Here is a 27762-nt window from a genome sequence, read left to right on the forward strand (position 1 = left end):
CATAGTATGATACGCCAGACGACGACCGTTCCTATAGTTCAGTGGTAGAGCGCAGTTTTAGGAAGCATAGTATGATACGCCAGAAGACGATCGTTCCTATAGTTCAGTGGTAGAGCGCAGTTTTAGTAGGCATAGTATGATACGCCAGAAGACGACCGCTTCGATAGTTCAGTGGTAGAGCGCAGTTTTAGGAAGCATAGTATGATACGCTAGACGACCGCTCTGATAGTTCAGTGGTAGAGCGCAGTTTTAGGAAGCATAGTATGATACGCCAGAAGACGACCGTTCCTATAGTTCAGTGGTAGAGCGCAGTTTTAGTAGGCATAGTATGATGCCCTAGACGACAATCGCTTCGATAGTTCAGTGGTAGAGCGCAGTTTAAGTAGGCATAGTATGATGCCCTAGACGACGACCGCTCGGGTAGTTCAGTAGTAGAGCGCAGTTTTAGTAGGCATAGTATGATGCCCTAGACGACGACCGTTCCTATAGTTCAGTGGTAGGGCGCAGTTTTAGGAAGCATAGTATGATACGCCAGACGACGACCGCTCTGATTGTTCAGTGGTAGGGCGCAGTTTTAGGAAGCATAGTATGATACGCTAGACGACCGCTCTGATAGTTCAGTGGTAGGGCGCTGTTTTAGGAAGCATAGTATGATACGCTAGATGACCGCTCTGATAGTTCAGTGGTAGAGCGCAGTTTTAGGAAGCATAGTATGATACGCTAGACGACCGCTCTGATAGTTCAGTGGTAGAGTTTTCGCTTCGGGTGCGGGTTCAAAACCACCAAAAGACATTAATGTATGGTACCAGTGGCCCCCTTGCCTATCGCTCGGCATAAAAAGAATATAGTACTTGGAAAATGGTGTACTTAGTAATGGTTTTGGGCAGGAAAGTTGTATCCCCTGTATCTCCGTAAACAGCTCAGCTAGTAACGCATCCATATCTGTTTCTTCATGTCGTTCAATTTCTGTGTTTGGCTGGGAATGACATAAAGTACTAGCTATGCGGGCGGAGCTAAAAGGCAGCCAAGGTGCGCATGTCAGACCTTGATACAGCCATACCACAATTATTTTATGTTTAGCGTCAAGCCGATTTCGTCTTGTTCGAAAACCTATTTTGTTATCCTTAAAAATCAAACGAACACCCGAAAAAACGAACATGATAGTATTTACACCCTGAGTATCATATAGACACCAGAGCCTCCTTAGTCCAATCGGGACCATTCTCAATTGTTAGATAGATTTTCATGCAAAATGAGAATAAATAAAACTTGTATTTAAGTGTGTTGATCATGGGAATCAAACAGAATGCGTCTTTTTTTATATCAAATGTCAAGAGTATAGTACATCGAATGAAACATGCTGTTTACACTTGTGTTTTTAGTCAGTCGGAATTATAATGAAAGGAATTTAAAAAAATATTCGCAAGATCGTTGATCATATAAAATGTTGTTTTTTTCGGGAAGCACAAAACCTATCCGTTCGCGGGCTCTAAACATGGAAACAATTTGGTATGGCCTTAACTGAAACAAACAAATTAACGCCCCTCCCGGGGCGCCGACAAACAAACAGAACATAACGATTACGTTTCAAACACTTTGTTGCAGTACGCCCGGCGTGCACCCGTTCTTGTCGGGTCACTACGTGGCGCCGTTCTACCCTGTGCACATGGCCACGAGATTGAACAGGAAAGAGTTCTCCCCCTTTCATCCCCCACAGTGGGGGGAGGACGCCGTATCCATATCCGGGAACTCCGATTCTGTATATACAGGTAAGTTGAGTGACGAAAGAAAACGAATGTTCACATATTCATCTATAAAAGAGTTCTATTTTAAGTCACTCATGCAGTTGCTTTTTGTTAGTCGTGTATGTGGAATACAAAACATTACTTGTATATATGTATATATTCCATTAGGCTTTAAAGGTGCACTCTGTCAGATCGTTCAACGGCAGATAAAGCCTTAAAGTGACACTCTTGTTCAAAATCAATACATAGACATGTATAACAAACATAATTTTGAGTGATAAACCTTTAACTACTGACTAAATAATGCATTTCAGGAAATTATTATTTACTAATAACACGATTGTAACCGTGTATTTAAAGCTGAAAACGCAAACATATTAAATGATTGGTGAGTGCTAAAAGATTAACTGTCGTCTCATAAGGTAGAAACACCGTTTTTTTTCTGCACCGTTCCTTCAAATTAAACTCGGTAACTTTTATAAGAACCATTGTTTTTGACATTTATATATTCATCCTTTTTTATATTAAAACAATTGTTTTACTTGTGGTAAATCTTTTTTGGGAGTAAGAGTGCATCTTTACATATGTTGTGTATTTAAGGAGTCAGACCCACAAATATGCTAGTTCTGTAATAGCTCCATTAACCTAAATGTTATTAACCTTAATGTTAAATGTTGGAGCCTGGTAACGACATAGTTTTGCAATCTTTGAAGGCCAAAAGCATATTTGTTATATTATTTCAGCACATAATTTATATTTTCTCTTTTTCTGCCCACAAAACCCTTGCAAATGATGCCAAACTTATATGGGGTCACAAACTTAAAAAAACACATTTAAAAAATCACAAATTTGCGAGTCGGGTTCATTAAAAATATACTTAACGCGCTAGTAAATCCAAACCTGAAGACCATTGGATCGAGGAGAGTTTTCAACACTCGTCCGCATATTTAAATTAAATATTTTCGGATGTTATTCATCAACGCTATTAGCGAGACTGCAGAACACGACGTCAACGTGTACTTAACTTATCGCTACACGTGCATGTACAATTTGCAGCCAAGTCAAAATGTCGTTTGTGTAATCCCATTTTAAACCTGTAAATGTATGGTCGTTGGAACTCACATGAATCACTTCCCTCGTGCTACCGTACATATCAGTCTAAACGTGTACACTGTACACATACCTGGATTATGTAGTGTACAAAACGTATTCCACACGTGCACGTAAACGTACCAGTTGTGTTACTTAATTTCTCATTTTAGAAAGTGTTATTTTTTTAATTTTAAATGTGTGGTTGCCATAACTGTTTGAATTGTACGTTTAAAAGTGATTTCAAGTGGTTGATCTTTTCCCGCGATATTGTGACGTCATTTGAAAAATGCTTCCGGTTAGAGTCGGGTCGTTCTATTTAAAGAATGGGTAGGAATGGGTTACTGAAAGTTTTTTTTTTAAATGAAATTAAGTTTTTTTTAACAATTCTTGAATGAAGTAATGAACTTTTGGTGTAAATATAAGTAATGAATTGCGGGCTTCATGTCATTATCGGGGATATGAACGCAATTGGGCTGGTCAAAGTACGCGTGGAGTCCTTCAGACTCCACACACTTTGACCAGCCCAATTGCGTTCATACCCCGATAATGACATCAAGCCCGCAATTTATTCCTTAAATATTCTTTTTTATTTCGAAAGAAACAAAGAAACTGAAATTGTATAGGAGTAATTCTGAATATTCCCTACAGAAAACAAGCACAGAGAATCATTTTCGTGGGACTTCCTGTACAATGACGGATATCTTCGAGACGACGTGAGTTGGGCTATAATTACATCTCTCCAGTGTTTTTTTTTATTTAGAAAACGGCGTCAAGTAATACTTTTAGTAATTCATTGTTTTAATAATCGATACATTCTCAATGTCTTAGTATTAAATGAGTGGCTTGCTTTATCGATTGAATGTGATCTAGTTATCTAGAATTGTGACAAATATATCACAAATTTATTTTCAGTACCATATAAAAAGACCAGAAGTACGCACATGACGTGTCAGCAGGCTCACAACACTACCCCAGTCAAGACATATCACCAGCTTACTATAAACTCGGTCAAACCGGCTACTAGTATATCGCAGAGCTGTGGGACCTCCCTAGATGTCATTCATCGCAGGTTTCGCGGCATTTTGGGTAAAAAATTACTCCTTTGACGAATATCCCATCAACCGATGGGGGTAAAACTCCCCTTTTGGCTTCAAAATTCTGTTTAAGTCACACTTGGGGATGTGACGGGGTCAAGCCATAATGCAGCCATTATAGGGCGCGGGCAGACCTTTATAAACTCAACAACAACAACAACTAGTATATCGAAAAAAGTCGCACTTGATTTCCGTAAATGAGCTAACGAGAGTTCCAGTTTTGCACATTTCGTTCAAGTGCTGACCAGTGTCGTCAACGATGGAGTCCTATATGTTACTTTACACACATTTGAAGTTCTACCTTTGTTACCAAAAGTCATTATATTAGCACTTTGCATATCAGAACAGCCAGTGTATTTTTACAAACTTACCTCAACGAGTTGATTGACGGACCATTAGCAGGCATTACTTTAAAAGGGCCGGTCACATATAGCTTTATGGTGGATATTTATTCATGTGGTATTGTATATACGTGGTTTATTTATTTTTTGATAAAGATGAATACAATATGTTGGCTTGAGGCGTGATCTGTTTTATCAGGGGTTTAATTATATCGTTAAAATAACATATATCGCTAGTATATAATTTTGGGACGACATTTTGGGATTGTATTTCAACTTTTTTTCACGAAAGTTATTTAAGGAAGGCAGACTCACATTATAATGTTCCTTGATCAATATCTAAATGCCATTAAAACCGCTCCCGTCTATTAACATGGTGTCTATTTAAAGATGAATTCAATAAAAGTTCGAAATTGTCTAGACACCTATCGTCATGGTATTGAATCATAAATAACATCTGAAAAGAAATTTAATTCGCAAAACTTACAGCGCTTCATTGTATAACGCAGTCAAAGGACATTAGCTAAGATACATCCACCCATGTTGTGAAAAGACACTCCTTATCAATAATGTCATAAAAATATCTCTTTACCATGCACTCATATTCAAGTCCACCCATTTCATGCAATGTTATCACGTTCAAGTTGTAGATAATAAAGTATCTACATTACAAACGCACCCTCGGTACTTACAAGTCATTTACATTCTACGCATTGTATGAGAGTCGATCATTTTTCTTACTAGAGAATTTCCGATATATTTTTTGGAAAATCGATTGTCTCCCCCCATTGTGTGTTCGTAGTTGGGAAATTATCAATGATGGACATGAAATTTGTACTTTTGCGCAGGAGACAACCAAACATAGGGTCATCTACTGGTCATGCCAAACCTGCATACTAATTATGAAATTCCTGGGTCCGAGCATTCCACAGATATTGAGCGGGAAAAGAGTGACGTAGGGACTGGGGAACAACAAATTGTTTCTCAACTGAAGGTCACTGTGGCCTTGACCTACTGACTTAAATGAATAGGGTTCATCTACAAATCAAGACTAACTAGCAAACCAAGTATGAAGTTCCCAGGCATACGCGTTCTATAGTTATTTAGCGGAAACCGTTATTTTATCTCAAGGTCACCTTAACCTTTAACCTGAAAATCATTCATAACCAAGTCTTGGGTGCAAGCGTTCTTTGGTTATTTAGCGGAGACTGTTTTTGTCTCACGGTCATTGCGACCTATACCGCGACCTTGACCTACTGATCTCAAAATCAATAGGGGTCATTTACTTGTCAAGACCAACTGGCATACAATGAATGAAGTTCCTGGGTGCAAGCTTTCTTTAATTATTGAGTGGAAACCATGTTTAGCTTTAGGTCACCGCCAACATATCGTGTTTTACCTGAAGGTGACTGCGACCTTGACCTACTGATCTCAAAATCAATCTAATGGTCATGACCAACTGGCATACCGCGTATGAAATACCTGGATCCAAAGGGCCTTCCGTTATTGATCGGAACCCGTTTTCACACCTCAAGGTCACTTCGACCTATTGATCCCAAAAACAAAAAGGTGTCATCAACTAGTCATTACCAAATGCCAAACCAAGTATAAAGATCCTGGGTGCTAGTGTTCTTAAGTTACTGAGCGGAAACAAAGGGTTTCCGCTCAGTAACTTAAGAACACTAGCACCCAGGATCTTTATACTTGGTTCACCTCAAGGTTACCGCGACCTTGACTTTTGACATACTAATATCAAAGTCAAAAGGGTTCATTTACTAGTCAAGTCCAACTTGCATTCCAAGAATGAAGTTCCTGGGTACAAACATTCTTTAATTCTTAAGCGGAAACATCTGTCTAATATGTCTAATCAATGGGGAAGTCATAATAAATGTCGACAAGACATAGGACACAGAGAACTCCCCATGTGAAAGCCTTTCTGCACAGGCGGCACTACAATGGTATTGATCTATAGTGTGTTTTGTCTCAAGCCAAATGTGTACAAAGTACCATTTAAATACATTTTAAAGATTTTTCAAGCCCCCCCCTCCCGAATACATGTGCATCTTGTCCCTGGCAACACTTGTACGAAGTTTAATTTGAATATTAACGTTATTACACAGCGCCAACGACAATACAAGGCCATCACAATACATCCAGTCTTTTCTTCATAACAGGCCAGCTAAAAAACGGTCATATTTTTTTTCTTTTTTTATTAGGTATAAAACTTTTTTTTATAGCACATTACCGTTAATGATCTTTTTTATCAAATAAGAAGAAAAGCACACAATCAAAATACAGAAAATAAATAAACAACATTGCAGCAAAGTTGGAAGATGAATATAAAATGCATGTATGTGAAACTCCTAATCATGAACACATTTTTGCATTATATTATTAATGATACTCATTAATGTGATCATGATAATGCCACAATATTCATACAAATATCGATTTGTTCATTTCATTTGTTAAGACCAAGTGAAACGAGCTGAAGATTAAACCTACATTTGTGCACAATTTTCTTTAATAGTCCATTGTAATACTCATTTTAAAGTAGCAAGTACATACAGGTCACAATGTGTATGTGCCTTTAATACTTTGCTTACAGATGTACCAGTCTACAGGTATAAAATAATTTCAGCACAGTTCATATATCACAGAAGCAAACACTGCTGTTCTCTGCATGTAGTTTCTGGTACCCAGATGGAGAAATGGACACACTAATGTAATTTGTTAAACCTAGGATCTTTCCCTCTTCACATTGCCTGAAAGAGATAATAATACCAATAACACCACAAAATGCATGACTTTGTTGAAGTCGTTATTTCAAGTCTTCTGACTTTAGACATATGAATTAAAAATGAAAAACTTGGTTAAATAAATCAAATTCTACTGAAAGCGTACTTGAGCCTATGTTAATTTTGATTTGATTCATTATACATCACAATGCTGAACAGGTAACATCAGGTCTGAACAGTTTTTATAGCAACTAACATATATACAGCATGTGATTTAGAAACATTAACCATTCCTGGGTGAAAACTGGTTCTGCTCATCAAAAAAATGAGACCACTTCTGAAACGCTAACCAGTCTAGTGAAGGCCATCACATGATCGCTGATGACTTCACTTTGATCTTGACCTAACATATCTCTGTACTAGTCAGTGAACCCACCTGGTCAGAGTTAGCTCGGATGTCATCAATCTTCAGGATCATCTTACACAACTGGACGGCCAACATGATCTGGGCACGCTTGGCAGACAATGTCTCCAGAACATTCTGCTCCTTCATGTCTGAAACATAAAAGTAAACTGTGAAAAAAATAGTGTACGCTGTCAATACAGTTCTTGCCAATTCAAGGGTCATAACTCTGGACTGATACTCTGCACATACATCCGCTGAATATTTGGTGATGATTTGACAAAGGTTATTGATGGGACAAAGTTCAGGTAATATCTATAATTAAAGGGTGATAACAATTGATTCAAGAGATATGGATGGTTATCAAACTTGTTGAAGATATTATGCCCATACACATTCTGACCAAATTTGGTGATAACTGGGCAAAGGCTTCTAAAGTTATTAATCTAACAACATACTGGATGCCGCAGGTGTAACCATAATACATTCCTGCTGCATATGATATATAAACTCACCATTTGTTCCTTTGTTGAGACAGTCAATACCAAGGCGTGGGTTATTTTCCTTGGTTTGCCTGGATTTCACCTCGGCCAGGGTATGTATGGGGGAAAGCCCACTGTTCTCTGCCAGGGCAAGGGGCACACTTTCAAGTGCTGAGGAGAAGGCTCTCATGGCATACTGCTCCAGGGTGGAGATCTGTGAATATGCAATACAAATTTTAAAGTCTAGCTTAGATATCAATAGAAGGGCATTATTCAAATTACAGCTTAGTCAGAGTTATGTAATAGCATGTCAACAGTCAAGTTCAACATATACAGTTATTAAAATGAACATACCCTGGTTCTGAGGGACTTCACTATTATTATTGGGTTCCCCTATTTGAGCATTATCATATAATGGTACAGTACAGTTGATAGAATGTATCCCTACTATCAGTGTGACAGAGAGTAATAAAACAATCTGACCATGGGTTTCGAGGGATGGAATAATCTAGCACAGAGTCTGACCCATAAGTCTAAAGGACTAGCAGGAATTCTCTGCGCTGTAAGGTTCCCCTATTTGAGCATTTCTCATATGATGCCATAATGATGGTAGAGTATAGTTGATAGAATGTATCCCTACTATCAGTGTGACAGAGAGTAATAAAACAATCTGACCATGGTTCCGAGGGACTAGATAATCTAGCACAGTGTCTGACCCACAAGTCTAAAGGACTAGCAGGAATTCGCTGAGCAGTTAGGTTCCCATGTTTGGGCATTTCTCATATGATGGTAGAGTACTGTTGATAGAATGTATCCCTACAATCAGTGTGACAGAGAGTAATAAAACAATCTGACCATGATTCCGAGGGACAGGATAATCTAGCAGTGTCTGACCTACAGGTCTATAGGACCCACAGGAATTCGCTGAGCAGTTGGGTTCCCCTATTTGAGCATTATCATATAATGGTACAGTACAGTTGATAGAATGTATCCCTACTATCAGTGTGACAGAGAGTAATAAAACAATCTGACCATGGTTCCGAGGGATGGAATAATCTAGCACAGTGTCTGACCCACAAGTCTAAAGGACTAGCAGGAATTCGCTGAGCAGTTAGGTTCCTCAATTTGGGCGGTTCTCATATGATGGTACAGTATAGTTAATAGAATGTATCCCTACTATCAGTGTGACAGAGAGTAATAAAACAATCTGACCATGGTTCCGAGGGATAGGATAATCTAGCACAGTGTCTGACCTACAAGTCTAAATGACTAGCAGGATTTCTCTGAGCAATTACGTCCCCTCCCGTTTTGAGAATTTCTCTTCACAGGGCTTTTTTGCCCATTTTTGGAAAAAAACCTACACATTTTGGGAAAATTTGCGTCGTGAATATGCCTAAATTAGAAAATTTTAGAGTTAAAATAACAAGCTTTTCAGTCTTGTGCAAATGAGTTAATTATAAAATATAAGTTTCTTTTCCCTTTCAAAACACCTAAAATGGCTGAAATATTAATCATTGGGGTGAAAATATCTATTGTAATAAATCATGACAGATAATATTTCATACTGATCTTTGAATGTGATGAAATTCAATGATTTCTGAATTCAATTATCCTCATAACTTTAAATCACACTTCTTTAATAGGATGTTGAATGAACCAGTACAGGTAAAAAGACCTTGATATTTTTATATATATTTTTTTTTTTCTTTTTGATTGGGATTTTTTTTCCATGAAGATTGGGAAATGGGTCCGATAGTCTGACCCATGGGTACTATAGAAAAAGTCCTGTTTCATATGATGGTACAGTGTAGTTGGTAGAATGTATCCCTACTATCAGTGTGACAGAGAGTAATAAAACAATCTGACCATGGTTCCGAGGGATGGAATAATCTAGCAGTGTCTGACCCACAAGTCTAAATGACTAGCAGGAATTCGCTGAGCAGTTAGGTTCCTCAATTTGGGCGTTTCTCATATGATGGTACAGTATAGTTAATAGGATTTCTCTGAGCAATTACGTCCCCTCCCGTTTTGAGAATTTCTCTTCACAGGGCTTTTTTGCCCATTTTTGGAAAAAAACCTACACATTTTGGGAAAATTTGCGTCGTGAATATGCCTAAATTAGAAAATTTTAGAGTTAAAATAACAAGCTTTTCAGTCTCGTGCAAATGAGTTAATTATAAAATATAAGTTTATTTTCCCTTTCAAAACACCTAAAATGGCTGAAATATTAATCATTGGGGTGAAAATATCTATTGTAATAAATCATGACAGATAATATTTCATACTGATCTTTGAATGTGATGAAATTCAATGATTTCTGAATTCAATTATCCTCATAACTTTAAATCACACTTCTTTAATAGGATGTTGAATGAACCAGTACAGGTAAAAAGACCTTGATATTTTTATATATTTTTTTTTTTCTTTTTGATTGGGATTTTTTTTCCATGAAGATTGGGAAATGGGTCCGATAGTCTGACCCATGGGTACTATAGAAAAAGTCCTGTTTCATATGATGGTACAGTGTAGTTGGTAGAATGTATCCCTACTATCAGTGTGACAGAGAGTAATAAAACAATCTGACCATGGTTCCGAGGGACGGGATAATCTAGCACAGTGTCTGACCCTTGAATCTATGCAAGACTCTAGGGAATTCGCTGTGCATAACTTTGGTTATGTACAAAACTTTTGAGATATCACATAATTGATCACCTAAGCAAAAACAATCCATGGTCTGGAAAATTATATCTTATAACTTAAATAGGAGACTTTAACATAATAAAAAGTCATAATAGCAGATGAAGTTCATGCTGTAGGCACCAACGCTTTTGTCATCCAAACCTTCAACTACATGTACTTGTGAACATATTGTTTTCACTAACCTTGTTGGCTGCTTTGGCAACAGCTAGAGAGCATGAGATTTCTGGTGCACCTCCACCATATACGATCCTCTCGTCCTTGACGATGTTACGGATTACACACAGGGCGTCGTGGATACTGCGCTTGGCCTCCTCAACAATCTGTTACCATGGAAACGAGGGTTAGTAAGTCATTGAAAGACTTAGATGGACAAGCTCGCCTTCTTACACAAGTGCTTGTGCTCAGTTCTATGACAGACTAGTATCTTGACAACTTAAAAATAGTTTATGACAATTTAACTTTCATCGAAATAATGATTCCATTCATGTACACTGGAAATTTATTTTGGATAAATTCATTATTATGTGGTGCTTTTTTAAGAATAACCACTGTCTGTTGATCTATCAGACTTTCCAAATTTAAACCAGCCTAGTTAACACAAAATATGGAGAGTGAAAATGAGAATCAATATTATTTAAATCAAAATTTCAATAAAATACTTCCAATTACAAAAACAAATATATATAAGTATCAAAAAGAGAGATGTGGCATGTAACGTTGTACCATTTTATTTCCACCCCTGATGAAGATAGTGACAGCCCGAGAGTTGTGGCAGTCCTCAATCACGAGCATGCGTTCTTTTGTCGTTCCGAAAGACAGCTCCCGTACAATTCCCGCCTTGCCAAGCTTTGCAGCAGACAATTCCTCGAACCTCGGGACAATACGGCCACCTGTAGCAATGGCTATCAACTGAAAGACAAAATTCAAGATTCAATTTTCACTGTTATTACTCTTTAGTGTTAAGATATTACTATGACTTTCATTACGTCTATGGCAAAATCATCCGCACCACTTAGGAATACGTTTATAATAAATGCTATCAATTTCACAGGCAGGATTCAATCACCAATACATCTTTAGCAGCAGTAAGTAACATTAAATTCATGATCCACAGTAACAAGAGGAATTTCAAATCTCTAGAGTTCATGCATCATCTGTCAGACTTCAGCCATTCTCTTCCTCAAGCTGAGTTCATAGTACACATACTGCTTCCCATCATTTGCCTACCTCAATCTCTGGTCCGCCCACCCAGCGTACAGCGGGCAACTTATTCTGGAGCAGGAGGTGGTTTGCCTCATCATCGAATCCCCACTGACAAATCACCAGGTTTGCGCCACAGTCCTTCACCTGCAGATACAGATGTAAGGTCATGGTAATTCTGCTTTACAGAAGAGATTCAGAGGTAAGGACAGGGTCATTGTCATTCTGTTTAACAAGCAAATAATGTCCGCCAACTATGCAAATATGCGTCATACAATAAAGTATGTTGCTCATAGAACAAAAAATTTCCCTGAAATGTTTATTTTTGTATTTATTTATTATGTACAACTCCCATGTGCAATAAATAAACATTTGTGATTATATATTATCTAACCAAGGGGAGATGATGAACATACATTTTTGTTTAAAAGTTTGGGTGTTAAAGTTCTGGCACTGTGTACAACTTCTCATTGCCATCTGTTCAAAAAGCAAAACCAATACAGCTTTTAAATCAAGCCCAAAAAAGTTTATAATGCTTGAAACATAATATAAATCTCAAAAGAGGAATCCTGTGGCCCTATGGATTATAGAGTAATGGTTTTTCAAATGGGTACTTACTAGGGCTGTGTATCGCCAGACCAAAGGCGATCGGATTCGAATCGCGATCTTTGACTTGCGATCCACGAAACGATTCACGATTCACTTGGTTATAAAGCATTACATATTTTGAAAGTAAATGAATAATAAAAGTATAAAAGAAGCTTCATTTTTGTCATCCTTTACATCAAACCTGAAATATTTCCAGATTTTAGAAGAATAGGATGCTAGGTCATTTCTATATAGCGCTGGATTTGATGATTTTGTTGACAGGGATGCCATGTTGACATTGAATTGCAGACAAAAATAAATGATAGCTGCACATAAGTTTCGCATTTTATTTTATTATTGTAGATCTCTTTATAATTTCTTTAATGCCTTTTGACTTTTTATTTCTTATTTCTATATTTGTATTCTTTTTAAAACATTATATTCCTTTAAAACCTTGACAAGAAGCATTCTCCATTCGAACACCGTACACTTAATTGAATGCTAGCTCTGTATGAATAAACTTCCGGTTGCGTCAGTGTAACGTATTTCGGACATTTTGAATAAACAATGCATTATATATTTTTTTAAAACAACCACAATATTTGCTGGAATTGAAATTGTTTTATTCTTTTATTAAACTTTGAACTTGAATCGTGATCCAGCGATCTCAGTACTGGCGAGTACTGTGTCGGATATTTTGCTTTGACTCACTATTACTTGGGTACTAGTTACAGCCCTAGTACTAACAAAAATTCACAGCTTTAATAAATTTTAAACTAATTTGTTTGGGAGGCAATTTACAAGGCCCTAATACCATGTCTCCTCTGTATAAAACTGGTTTCTTACAGATCCATGAATTGTTCTTGTTGTTAATATGATAATTAACTACGGTATTTCAAACATTTTAAGAGTGACATTCTTTACGACACAATTATTTAGAAGCCCTCAGCTCTCATAATCAATGGTCATGGACCGCACTGTAGCTGTTGTTTAGTGCCAAGTAAAGACAGAAATCAAGAAGGATGGGGTATGACACAAGAGGGTTGTAAGAAAGGCAGAAACTAGTTGGGGAGTGGAAAAAGAATCCAAGAATTAACAGCTTTACAGGAAAGACTTGGCACTTCACGTGGCTACCCCAATCTCAGATTTTGGTTTACATCACAGGGCTTCTTCACTAATATAATAAGGTAAATGAAAGCACTATTTGATGCAAGTGCTGCATTTATTTTCTTAATAAACTAGAGCTATCACTGAAGGTGATTAATACCCCCGAACGCCGCCTCTCATTATGATTTATCATTGTATGAAGTTTTATGAAATTCCATCTAGTAGTTTTCAAGTTACTGTACGGACAAAAGTTTGACAAAAAAAAAGACAGAAAAAGGCAATAACTCTGTAATTTGCTGAAATAGTGTAATGATTCATGTACACTGAACTCCTTCTCATTGTGCTGTACCATTGTATAAAGTTTTATTACATTCTATAGGGTAGTTTTCAAGTTATGCTAAGGACCAGAAAAAAGTAACAAAGGGCAGTAACTCTGTACTTGGCTGAAATAGAATTGCAATTCCTGTGCACTGCACTTCCTCTCATTATGATCTATCACTGTATGAAGTTTTATTAAATTCCATCCAATAATTTCAAGTTATGCTAAGGACCAGAAAAAAGTAACAAAGGGCAGTAACTCTGTACTTGGCTGAAATAGAATTGCGGTTCCTGTACTCTACACTTCCTCTCATTATGATCTATCACTGTATGAAGTTTTATTAAATTCCAGTTTTCAAGTTATGCTCTGGTCAAGAAAAAGTAACAAGGGGCAGTAACTCTGTAATTGGCTGAAATATAATTGCAGTTCCTATACACTGCACTCCCTCTCATTATGATCTATCACTGTATAAAGTTTTATAAAATTCCATCCATAGTTTTTAAGTTATGCTCCGGACAAGAAAAAGTAACAAAGGGCAGTAACTCTGTAATTAGCTGAAATAGAATTGCGGTTCCTGTACACTGCACTTCCTCTCTTTATGATCTATCACTGTATGAAGTTTTATTAAATTCCATCCAATAGTTTTCAAGTTATGCTCTGAACAAGAAAAAGTAACAAAGGGCAGCAACTCTGTAATTAGCTGAAATAGAATTGCAGTTCCTGTACACTGCACTCCCTCTCATAATGATCTATCACTGTATGAAGTTTTATTAAATTCCATCCAATAGTTTTCAAGTCATGCTCCGGACAAGAAAAAGTAACAAAGGGCAGTAACTCTGTAATTAGCTGAAATAGAATTGCGGTTCCTGTACACTGCACTTCCTCTCATTATGATCTATCACTGTATGAAGTTTTATTAAATTCCATCCAATAGTTTTCAAGTTATGTCCTGGACAAGAAAAAAGTAACAAAGGGCAGTAACTCTGTAACAGGCTGAAATAGAGTTATGGTTCTTGTGCACTGCACTTCCTCTCATTGTGCTTTACCATTGTATTAAGTTTTAATAAATTCCATCTAGTAGTTTGCAAGTTAATGTCTGGAAAAATATTTGACAGCAAAAAAACAAAGGGCAATAACTCAGTAATTAGCTAAAGTAGAGTTATGGTTCTTGAACACTGCACTTCCTCTCATTGTGCTTTACCATGGTATGAAGCTCCAATGAATTCCATCCAGTACTTTTCAAGTTATACTCCGTACAAACAAAAGTAACAAAGGGCAATTTCTCAGTAATAAGCAAGAACAGAGTTTTGGTTATTGTACACTGCACTTCCTCTCATTATGCTCTATCATTGTATGAAGTTTAATCCAATTCCATCCGGTAGTTTTTAAGTTATGCTCCGGACAAGGTAAATTGCAACAGACCGACCACAGGGCGACTCCCAATATACCCCCTTCAAACTTCGTTTGTCGGGGGTATAACAAAGGGGAATAACTCCATGACCACTGAAGGCAGAGTAATGCTACAGTTTTTACAATGTCATTGTGAACATGTTTTATTATGTACGTTTCATGTAAATATTTTAAATGGCTTTTTAGAGCTTTACATAACAGCAATTGATCAGTCACCAAAGCAATTAAGAGCCATCACATGATGTGAAGGACCCCGAATAAAAACATTAGGAAGGGGAAGCAATTTGAAGTCAACCGGAACAACTATGCAAATATGGACCATATAGTCAAATGAGATATTCCAATTTGTAAAGTTGTACATTGAAGTTTAATTGTTGCTTTGAGCAAACAGTATTAAAGTTAAAAAAGGAGACCGACGGACAGGGTGATTACAAAAATTTGCAGGGCCTTTATCATATTACCAGACTTCCAACATTATCTAAAATATGATGAAAATTTCATACCACTGTCGAGAGAAGGCAAAGCAATTTTTTTGCAAGGCATCAAGCCATTATCATCAAAAGTTCTACGTGTAGGAGAAATTTCATGCCTAGGAATGATTTTCAAGTTTTAAATCCTAGGAACTTATTGCTTTAAGGGGTTTTGATGACTGTTCCCAGTTATGATCAGCATAATCTTATTTCAAGTTTTTGTTATAAATGCTCGTGTAGGAGAAAAGTAGACATTCTTGAAAGAAAATGGAGGTTTTTCTTGATAGGAGAAACAGCTGTTAATGAAAGTTAATTTCATGAATAAAATCCCTGACCTGTTTGACCATTAGCTGGAACTTGCTGAGCTCGTATTCTCTTAGTTTTCTGTAGTCTTCCACAGACTTGACAACCATGTCATGTTTTGTCTTGGGTTTTGGAGGCTCGAATGGACATGTCAGAATTGCCATCTTGGCATCTTTCACTTCCTGCAATACAACTAGAGCTATCAAATGGGTGATGACTACACCTTACTCTGCCTGGGTTACATGTAATTTATTGATTCAGGCAGTTATCAATATACCAGTTAACAAACATTTATTATTGCTTCAATTGCCACAAGCTCAATGCAACAAATATGTTAGGCAGTAGTACATTTAATCTTAATGTGTACAGAGTGCTTCTGTATGTACATGTAGTTCAGTAGATATACTCTCATATAGCAAAAACTGTAAAAAAAATATTCAAGGACACAACCGCCACATTAAAAGAAAAAGCTTAGGCTGAAGAAAAGACAGGTAATTGTAAGTGTCATGATAATAATGTTTACTAATTATCAGAACACTTTCCCTAACCTGTTGGAAGTCGTTTGAGGACCCTAAACTTCCATGCAACCAGTGTATAAAGTGAATGGCAAATAACTATAACTTGGTGGTTGCTCACAAGATTATGTCAGGTGCATGTACACTTCATAGATATCATGTTAACCATGTAAGAGAGTAATATCCCTCATACTTAAAACTTCCCACTTGTACACCTTCAGAACAATCCGCCAAAAAGTGAAGAACTTTGCTTTACATTTTTGTGCAATCAACCGATATAGGTGATCCAATATACCATCATACTTCAGCCTGGTACTTAAGAGCAACTTACCTTGGGCATTTGTGGGTGACTGAAGTCCTTGTCCACAATTACGCCTTTTACCAGCATGGTATCCTCCAACTTTCCGCCCACTTTGCCTTCCACCTTGATAAGCTCAAAATCCACATCCCGCCGGTTAAAGTCAGCTACCGCCATGATCGCGTCTACAGCTATCTTAGCCATGTGTGTGTGACAACGGTTGATGCTGTATAAAAAATGCATAAACTAACAGAACAAATATAGGCATTTTTTTCCAGATGTTTCTGAAAAAAGCAACTTTTAACAAGATTTTTTTAATAAAAAATGAAATTAGTTTATCTTTAAAAGCATGATTTTTAGGAGAACTATTTTATATTTCACGAAGTCTAAAAATAACATGGCATGAAAAGTACAAATATGTGTTTTCTACATCATTTTTTTACCTTAATGGATTATTTAAGGTTTGCAAAAAAAAAACACTTCAATCATGTGTTTCAAATCTCGACAAAAAAATATGACCCTTTCGTCATAATGTGTTTTCAGATTAATGAGCAAGAATCTTAAATAGATAATGCATATGCCCTCAGGTAGGATTTTCTATCCGGACTGGAAATACACGATAAATATTTTTATTTTAACACATACAGGCTTAGATTTTATTCTGAAATGTACACAGAAAATGGGAACTTACATCTTTGAACCAAGAGTGGTCTTTGCCAACTTCATCAGTGGTTCCAAGTTGTTTGGATCTATTTTGTAGTTTTCAGCGATGGAATCTAAATGTTCCACTGCAATTTTGGCAGCCATTTCGTATCCGTCAGTTATCCTGATTGGGTGAATGCCACGGTCTAGTAACTGTTCTGCATGCTCCATAAGAGCTCCAGCCAACACTGCAATTGTTTAAGAGATATTAATTAAGACACTTAACATAGTTACTATCCTTCAATGTTTTTCAGAAAATGTGACTGTTTCTACTTTTATCAAATAAAATGCAAACTTGTGATCAACAACGCAAAACCTTGCTATCATTATTCATATGTCTCTGACAACTTCCGGACATCTGATGACATGAGTTTAATAGAATAAAACTTTGTGATGCATTTTCTTCAACTAATGCTTAGAAGGGGGAACAAAGTTATAATTATTCAGGTTTATAATTTTAAATAGTTACTATAAAGGGAAACAAGAGCTGTCACAGAGACAGCGCGCTCGACTATTCCGCCGCTTTTCAACGTAAGGATTGAAACGTTTAGGCGAAACATGCATGGATCACTGTTAGATTAGATTTCAATGCACTACAAGGTGTGCTGAGATATTAACATAAATGTGGTTCCATGCAAAATTTTAATGAGAATTTCTAAGTCTAATAATAAACGGCCATTATTTCAAATAGTTGCTGAGATATTATCCAATGTGTGCTAACATGCAAGACCTTAACCAGAATTTCTAAGTCGCATAATAAAGGGGCAAAAATTATATATTATAAAAGATAGTTATCTTACTTGATTAAATAAGAAGGTTAAATAGATGGGAGCCTGTGTGTAAAGTTTCAATGCAATACATGACATATTCGCTGAGGTATTGACTTATAAGTGGTTACATGCAAAACCTTAAACAGAATTTCTATGTCGAATAAAAAAGTGGCCATTATTTTAATTTAATGCAAACTGGAGTCATCTTACTTGGTTATTTAAGTAGATTGGATGGTTGAGTACCATTGTATAAAGTCTCAATGCAATCCATCAAGTAATTGCTGAGATATTAACCTATGAGTGCTTACATGCAAAACCTTAACCAGAATGTCTAAGTCAAATAATAAAGGCCCATAATTTGCATTATATTCAAAAAAGTGTTATCTGGGAATACATATCTAATGTTTCAATGAAATACATGATATATTTGCTGAGATATTGACTTAAATGTGGTTACATGCAAAACCTTAATCAGAATTTCTAAGTCGAATAATAAAGGGCAATTATTTTGCATTAAATGCAAACTAGAGTTATCTAACTTGGTTAATTAAGTAGGTTGGATGGTTGACTACCATTGTATAAAGTCTCAATGCAATACCTTAAGTAGTTGCTGAGATAGTAACCTATGTGTGCTTACACGCATAACCAGAATTTCTAAGTCAAACAATAAAGGGCAATTATTTGCATTAAATGCAAACTAGAGTTATCTAACTTGGTTAATTTAGTAGGTTGGATGGTTGAGTACCATTGTATCAAGTATCAATGCAATACCTCAAGTAGTTCCTGAGATATTAATTTATGTGTGCTTACACGCAAAACCTTAACCAGAATTTCTAAGTCAAATAATAAAGGCCTATTATTTCCATTATATTCAAATAATTGTTACCTAACTTCATTAATTTAGTATGTAAGTTAGTAGGGAATACATATCCAAAGTTTCAATGCAATAACTGATGTATTTACTGAGATAATGACTTATAGGTGCTTACATGCAAAACCTTAACCAAGGTGTGACGCCGACGCCAGGGTGAGTAGCATAGCTCTCCATATTCTTCGAATAGTCAAGCTAAAAATTGGTGTCGAGCTCTGGCCTTTGCCCACTGCCATAGTGAACCCAATTGAAAAATTGTATTACTATTTTGCCCACATACAATTCTTAACCAATATCCATCAAACAAATAATAAAATTGATGTGGCCTTAATTGAACATTATTCAATATTGAAATCAATTAATGTAATGTATCCCTACTATCAGTGTGACAATCAATTAATGTAATGTATCCCTACTATCAGTGTGACAGTATTGAGACAATCTGACCATGGTTCCGAGGGATGGAAAAATCAAGCAGTGTCTGACCCATAAGTCTAAATGACTAGCAGGAATTCGCTGAGCTGTTAGGTTCCCCCTATTTCAGGGCTCAAATTTAACTTAACTTGCAATTTTTCGCAAGGGGGTAAATTTTCAACTCGCATTTCCAAACAGTTACTTGCCTTTTTTGCAAAGTATTAAATTAGGTTAATTAAGCATTTATGCCGAATAATAAAGGAACAAGTCAATACAAGCGAGTTCTATTTAAATGTTTAATGAACAAGTGGCAAACATCACTTTTCCGAAGAACACATGACAATATTCTTTTAATCAATAGAACAAAGACATTTTTTTTTCATTTCACATTATTTAACAAGTCTCAATAAAACTTCTGTCTGACTGTCAGTGAAACATTCAGGTATTGAATCATACACACATTGACTAACAGTGGTTTCTCCTCTTTGCTGTACTTCTCTGCTTGTCAAGGGAGATCAATGTGTTGTAATTTGTGTACTATGTCATCAAAATCGGCACTCCAGATCAGAGTCACAAAAGCATTGAATGCTTACCTGTTTTGCATTGTAAAGCGTCTAAGCGACATGATATTTGGTGAGTACTAATTACCGTTCATCCTCTGGTATTACGTTTTGAAATGTGGGACTCCTGAACTTTAGCAAGATTTTTTATGAGGTCGCTATCGGGAAAACTGACTTGCATTTAGCGAGTATGCGAGCTTAAATTCGAGCCCTGCCTATTTGAGCTTTTCTCATATGATGCCATTATGATGGTAGAGTATAGTTGATAGAATGTATCCCTACTATCAGTGTGACAGAGAGTAATAAAACAATCTGACCATGGTTCCGAGGGACTGGATAATCTAGCACAGTGTCTGACCCACAAGTCTAAATGACTACCAGGAATTCGCTGAGCAGTAAGGTTCCCGTATTTTAGCATTTTTTCATATGATGGTACAGTATAGTTGATATAATGTATCCCTACTATCAGTGTGACAGAGAGTAATAAAACAATCTGACCATGGTCCCGAGGGACAGGATAATCTAGCACAGTGTCTGACCCACAAGTCTAAATGACTAGCAGGAATTCGCTGAGCAGTAAGGTTCCCGTATTTTAGCATTTTTTCATATGATGGTAGAGTATAGTTGATATAATGTATCCCTACTATCAGTGTGACAGAGAGTAATAAAACAATCTGACCATGGTTCCGAGGGACTGGATAATCTAGCACAGTGTCTGACCCACAAGTCTAAATGACTAGCAGGAATTCGCTGAGCAGTAAGGTTCCCGTATTTTAGCATTTTTTCATATGATGGTACAGTATAGTTGATATAATGTATCCCTACTATCAGTGTGACAGAGAGTAATAAAACAATCTGACCATGGTTCCGAGGGACGGGATAATCTAGCACAGTGTCTGACCCACAAGTCTAAATGACTAACAGGAATTCTCTGTGCTGTAAGGTTCCCCGTATTTGGGCATTTCTTATATGATGGTGCAGTATAGTTGATAATATGTTTCCTACTATCAGTGTGACAGAAAATATTAAGACAATCTGACCATGGTTCCGAGGGATGGAATACAGGGCTTTTTCTATAGTACCCACGGGTCCGACTATCGGACCCATTCCCAAAGCAAAATATAAGATATTTTTCCCAATCTTCAGAAAAAAATCCCAATCAACAATAAAAAAAATAAAATAAAATTTTTTTTTAGAAAGTCTTTTTACATGTACTGGATCATTTTCAACATCATATCAATTATGTAATGTAATTTTTTTTGATAATTGAATTCGGAAATCATTGATTTTCATCACATTCAGATATCTGTATGAAATATTATCTGTCATGATCAATTTATTGCAATAGATATTTACACCCAAGGATTGATATTTCAGCCATTTTGGGTCTTTTAAAGGGAAATAAATTAATATAAAACCATTTCCTAATTTGCTGGAGACTAGGCAGCTTTTTCTTTTAACTGTAAAATTTCCCAATTTCGGCATTTTCACGACGCAAAATTTCCCAAAATGTCTAGGGTCTTTTTCCCAAATTGGGCAGAAAAAGCCCTGGAATAATCTAGCAGTGTCTGACCCATAAGTCTAAATGACTAGCAGGAATTCGCTGAGCAGTAAGGTTCCCTTTTTCAGCATTTTTCATATAATTGTACAGTTTAGTTGATAGAATGTATCCCTACTATCAGTGTGACAGAGTATTGAGACAATCTGACCATGGTTCTGAGGGACTGGATAATCTAGTGTCTGACCCACAAGTCTTAATAACAAGCAGGAATTCTCTGTGCTGTTAGGTTCCCTCCACTCTTATGATCATTCCTTATCATATGGCTTACTATGGCGGAGATAGATGATTATTCGATTGTATGTGAAGAGTTACTTCTATTAAATTAGAAACCCAAATCTCCAGTTTGAATATATCTTTACTCTGATTTCCAGACACTTTTGTTGCAAGACAACCAATCACAGAAGTAAAAAGAAGCTTTGTAATTTTCCAGATCAGCAATTTTTTGAGCTGCATGTTTGAAGATGTAGGATAAGATAAAAGTGGCTTTAAGAATATTGAAATCTATTCAAAACAAGACCAAATTTCTGACCAAAACCGCTAGAAATCCTGCCATCAACAAAAGATATTAAAACATGACAAATTCATGTATATTGCGAACCTACAACTCCTGTGGTTCCATCCCCAATCTCGTCATCCTGTGATTGTGACAGCTGAACCATCAGTTTCGCAATCTGATGTTCAACATCCATCTGCTTCAGAATGGTGGCGCCGTCATTTGTGATTGTGATGTCTCCATCTGGGGACACCATTAGCTTGTCTAAACCTTTTGGCCCAAGTGATGTCTTAAGTAGATTGGCCACTGCCTTAGCTGCCATGATGTGAGACTGGAAAAAACACATTTATATAGCCTACTTTTTGTATTTTTTGTTAAGTTTGACATTATCAATTATGAACCAAATTTATTATTACTTTCAGCTGGTCACTGCTGTGTGTCAGTGGGTTGGGTAAGTAGGTAGACACTTATATCTCCAGAAATTTGGTCGTACAAAAAAGTCATGATAGTACATGTATAAATTTACTACATCATACTTTGTGAGCTTCGATGCCGGTCAATCGGGACTTGGATTCCTGGTCGCGGATGATGATGAATGGACGTCCATACTCATCGAACGCTAAAGAACCCTTACTACCCATGTCTGATTCTTTATCAGTGAGCCTTTTCAACGATACAAGAGGATGCCAGTGGATATTACGGTCACCAGTGTGCAGACAGAATGTGCTAGAATGTAAACAAATTTGTTTTCTCGTTGCAAACGATTTTCTCGCGAGGGTTGTTTTTCAGACTTGTTTAAACGAAATTATTATACAGGTTACAGGGCACTATTATATTACTCAAATTAACAACGGCTCATGACGACAGCACCATCTTTTAAGATCAGAACTAATTAAAAAAAAAAATCAACGTTTGTCTTTTCTAAACCGTGGTGGTTTTAGAGTTTAAAGCTTGACCCCTACACATCCCTGTTCAGTGTCAAAGATAAATTTGGATGCCTCAATGGGGTCAAGATATGAGGTATAAAGCTGATGAATTTTACTCCGAAAAGTGGTCAAGTAACACTGACAACAATGAGTGACATCTTAAACATTATACACAATGTACAACCGAAAGAGAGAAGAATGAAAGAGGGACCAGTTCGGGTCAGGCTCTGTGCACGCCACCTTGATTCTGTTACATCATCTAATTATCCCAGCCTAATGTGATGAGCCTGCATTAGAAACATTCTTTTCAAAACATACTGTTTGTGTTTATATAGGTCTTCTCGCATCAGTTGACTGCATTGTTATTAAACCAGTCATGTTCCTCATCAGGGCTTAAATTGTATTTCAATATCAAGAGAGACATTAATTAGCTTAAATCGATTGCAATTCTCTGTCACACTGTGATTACCGTAAGATAACTTATGAAACTTAAGTTATAGCTCGAGCTAAATAAATATTGTTTGGTTCTGGGACAAAACAAATATACGATTAATAAGCCATGTTTAGTGGATTTTTTTACTATTTACTGATTGTTTTACTAAAATTTCACGTGTCAAGTTTATCATCATGTGTGAAGGAATCGAAGGTGTGAACTATTTACTACATAAAAGGTGTTCTCCTTATTCTACAAGGTTGGTGGGCTGAATAAATAAAAGACATTTGTATTAAACAAAAGAAAGTAAAACAGGAAAGATAAAGTTAATAAGTTGGCGGTCCAACTGGACCGGCATTGGTTCTAATAAATTTGGACCAGGAGACTGTTTGTGTGTTTCTTACGTTCTCAGTATTTCTTTAATTAACACTTGTGCAATGTTGAATTTTTGAGTGGTGATTTAAAGACGGAAGCATGCGGGATGCTATGCACGTGTAAAGAAAGTTTTTTGTGTACCTCAGACGTGAATTAAACCTGCTTATAACTTATTTTGTTGAAATTTTATCCGAATTGTATACATTCTGACCTTTTAAAATAATATGTTAAATGGCACGGGCAGAAAAAAAAATAGCCGTAATTTGTTGTTTCCGGTGCGCGTCCGATTGTTCACAATTTAATAGGTGTGGAAACAAATAATCAGAATAATAAGGATGTCATATATGTTTTTCTCCTTTTTGGTGTGTAGATCCTGGTCCAGTTTTAGCCGCAACTATATTAACAGGCGTTTTGTGTATAAAACGTACATTATAGTAGGGCGGAATAGAGCAGCATTGTTTTGGTAACAAGGAGTTCCAACTCAGTCGCACGTTACAGAGTGTAGAGATTGAACAAGAATGAGCAGAGACATAAAGGGAACGAAACGATAACCGGCAACATAAGCGACACACACGAGAGTGATTCAAGCGACGAACGAAGTACTAAGCGAACATCCAAATGTTTATAGAACACTTATTGTTTTTTTTTTACATATTTTACTTTTTGAAATTATCAAATCATACGAAAGGACTTCATGGATTTTGGCAGTGTTTTGGAACGATACAATGAATACCAAAATGGCATTCCAACATTATCGAGCCAGGTAAACACACAATTTATATGCGGAGTAATGAGATGAACGCGTAAAATTTGGTTCTGATACTTTTAGTAGTTACAAATATTTTAATGATTTTCAGTCTACATTTTGATGACAAAACATTTTTTTCTTTTCTTCTTTCGTTTTTACGTGAAATAATTAGTGATATGATGATACACATCGATTTAACCATAACTTATTAAATGTAAGCGACCGTAACAAAGTCAACAAATACAAAAACAAATTAGTTTGCGCCCGGAGTAGTCTAGAAAGAAAACTAATACCGGTATAAACTGTCAAAAAATATGGAGACATGTGTTTAAGTCATTTTGGGGATGTGACGGGGTGAAGCCATAATGCAGCTATTATTGGGCACAGGCATACCTTTATAAATTCAACAACAACAACAACGTTTCAAAGTTGAATGACGAGTTTGTGGCACGGATGCATTTAGAAAATGCTTCAGTTTATTTTATATTTTCAAAAAGTGTTTACAAATTAAGCATATTGATTTAGATGTTCGAGATTTTGAATACTTTATGGGGAAATTGAGTTCCCAGTCTTGGTCGGAAACCGACGATGACACTTGTTAGTATCTTGAAGTATTTGAAGCATACATTTAAATGTGGTATATGCAATGCTAACGTGAGTTTATGAACATATGATGAGTTGCGCCCCTTCCAAAATTGCGGCAATAGTTTTTACCTGTGCATTTTTTTTTTATAAATATTTAATATTTCGCAATGTGTGTTGATTGAATGACCTACCGTGTTAGAATCGGTTCTTTCTGTATGCCAGGGAAATGTAAATGCCAGATAATTGACCTTACGACAGCGGCTTCTAAGCCACGCCCCCTGATATCAAGGGAGCGAACTCTGTCTATGTCCGTCAAACAAACGAGGAAGTAATGGCGTCTCGCGTCGTTTCGCTTTCCGATATTCCTGACAAATTATCATAAATGTCACATTACAATGCGAAAAAAATTGAAGTCAAAGGAATTTGTAACTGGCTGCTACATCGGAAGGCTCGATATATCTTTAGAAAATGACGATATCTAACATTTACGGGGTGAAATCTATCCAAGTCAGAGAAAATCGGATAGCCGCCATGTTGTCAACATTGACATCGATACAGAGGAAAAGCGTGTGTGTGACGCATACTGTAAATGCAAACAGGGTAAGTTTAACTTTTAATAACACCGGTCCTTCTTACAGTATTGTTGAAACAAAGATTAAATCATCGCACAATATGAGTATATCATAAATGGCCCGAATGGGGAACCCGGAAGTGACATTAAATAACAGTTACATGCCAGCTATACAGTATAACCTTGTACTCTACAGTATGAGCAGAAATGGTTTATTGGGGTTATGCATAAAAAGTTTCAGTTCTAAGCGATTGAACACTCCCCCTTATGAATAATAATGTAATAGTTGACAAGTGACAATCGTGGGTGATACCAATCTGTAACTTTTGCATTGCTCAAACATTCACATGCTTTGATTTTTGTTCTTCAGAAATTGTGGAACATGTTTACACACTCTGGCTGTAAAAGTAGACCTGGGAGGAAAAGTGCCCCTGGTGTGGGGCTCGAACTCACAACCACCAGAACACTAGCCCGGCGCTCTAACCAACTAAGCTGACCGGGCAGCTGGTTCTAACCCACACACACTACCCTCCCCCCATTTACCGGTTAAGGCTGGTGGAGGGTCTCCTGCTATTTACCGTTGACACCATTAAAGTATTCTGATTGATGGAGATAAGGAAGTCCCCTTATTATTGTCTTCAACAAGCCTACCGCCAAAGGGGACCTAGCATAAGACCGGAAACCGCCCCCCCCCCCACACACACATGATATTTGCCAGTCCAGGCAATGTCAACCGCAAGAGAAAACCAGTGATGACAAGTTTTACAAATAATCGGTAGGACCTATTTTAAAGCTTTTTATAACATTTAGTTTTACTTTGCTGTACCAAAGTAATGGACTTTGTCCAGAGAAAAACAACAACCACAAAACATTAGCTATTATCTTGTCAATATTTCATTATGATATACATGTAGAAAGCAAACATCAAAGGCAGTAGCATTTACAGCTAGTATTAAAATATTTAACAATACATGTAACTGATTTATTTTAATATTGGCATCTTTTATTTATTTCAGGAAAGTGTGGTCTTTTGAAGAGAGTTCTTGAAGTTGTTCAGCATGTTGTTTTGATGGATTCTTGGAAGGATGTACCTCTATGATGTTAGCTTCAGTTCTGGAGTATAACACCAGTTGTTGCATATTTAATATCAGATTTATTAAATACATTGTTTTTTGCAAACATTACTTAAACTTTGATATTTCTTTGGTGTTTATGTATGATATTGTAGGTGAATATCTCTTTATTGCAATGGCAAATATATTTTAAAATATATAGCATTAGCAGAAGTTATTTTTCACTGTTAAAGCTGCACTTTCACAGATTGATCACTTTGACAACTTACACAGGATTCGATTGCATTTATCATATTTTGGCTCGGAGAAGTTTGCTTTGTGATTTATATATTAGGTCTTAATTTAAAGAATGCCAAAATAAGCCGATTCTGAGACAAAAAGTGTCAAACTAGAATTCTGTGAGAGTGCAACTTTAAGAATACTGTTAATCGAGTGTGCATGTGATCCGGACTCTGAACATTGGATGAACTATCATTCAATATTGTAGATTTTCGTAAATGGCCCAAAATATAAGAATAACAATGAAAATATGTACATGTTTGACTTGTTCTTTATTCATAATAAGTCTAAGTCTTTACAGCACATGTTTGGCAGAATCAAGTTCTAATGAACATAATAATTGATTTAAATGTACAGTGAAATAAAGTGTTTTATACAGAAAATAATACCTTAACGATTCATACCGATCTGTTCTCGTTTTTTTTTTGGTGGCTCAAATATTTATCTGAGTTTTGGAGGAGGCCTAGCTGGTGTGAGCTGGTCAAATACAGTAGCTGCTTGAGGGTCAGGGTTTTCTTGATTGGATTTCCCGTCGACAAAGTGCTGATATGAAAATAAGAAATCTATGAAATGTGTCGGAATGACCGCTACAAAAG

General features: G+C 36.5%; 2 protein-coding genes and 1 long non-coding RNA gene across 3 annotated transcripts in view; 2 read left to right on the top strand and 1 right to left on the bottom strand.

Moving 5' to 3' along the window:
• LOC128235973 (mucin-22-like) overlaps window positions 1-4449 on the top strand; it is a 36561-nt gene extending 32112 nt beyond the window's left edge. Inside the window, exons 10-12 of the mRNA XM_052950757.1 lie at window positions 1606-1769; window positions 3486-3550; window positions 3750-4449. Coding sequence (XP_052806717.1) covers window positions 1606-1769; window positions 3486-3550; window positions 3750-3782 — 262 coding nt within the window. The 3' untranslated portion in view covers window positions 3783-4449. The remainder of the gene's footprint in view (window positions 1-1605; window positions 1770-3485; window positions 3551-3749) is intronic.
• A 2016-nt stretch (window positions 4450-6465) lies between these two features.
• On the bottom strand, window positions 6466-22936 carry LOC128234748 (T-complex protein 1 subunit epsilon-like). Its single transcript, XM_052949217.1, has 11 exons — window positions 22713-22936; window positions 22282-22507; window positions 17497-17695; window positions 16839-17031; window positions 16025-16174; window positions 11823-11942; window positions 11319-11504; window positions 10778-10915; window positions 7929-8109; window positions 7447-7565; window positions 6466-7037 (listed from the first exon to the last, which is right to left on the bottom strand). Exons 1-11 carry the CDS (start codon window positions 22815-22817, stop codon window positions 7029-7031), a joined length of 1626 nt encoding a protein of 541 aa, XP_052805177.1. The 5' UTR covers window positions 22818-22936; the 3' UTR covers window positions 6466-7028.
• A 2627-nt stretch (window positions 22937-25563) lies between these two features.
• Window positions 25564-27421, top strand: LOC128235287 (uncharacterized). The gene is made up of 3 exons (XR_008261178.1): window positions 25564-25843; window positions 26185-26589; window positions 26831-27421. It is a non-coding gene; the product is annotated as an uncharacterized LOC128235287 (long non-coding RNA).
• Window positions 27422-27762: the final 341 nt, after the last annotated feature.

The sequence above is a fragment of the Mya arenaria genome, chromosome 5 (genome assembly GCF_026914265.1).
Source record: "Mya arenaria isolate MELC-2E11 chromosome 5, ASM2691426v1".
Taxonomy (NCBI): domain Eukaryota; kingdom Metazoa; phylum Mollusca; class Bivalvia; order Myida; family Myidae; genus Mya; species Mya arenaria.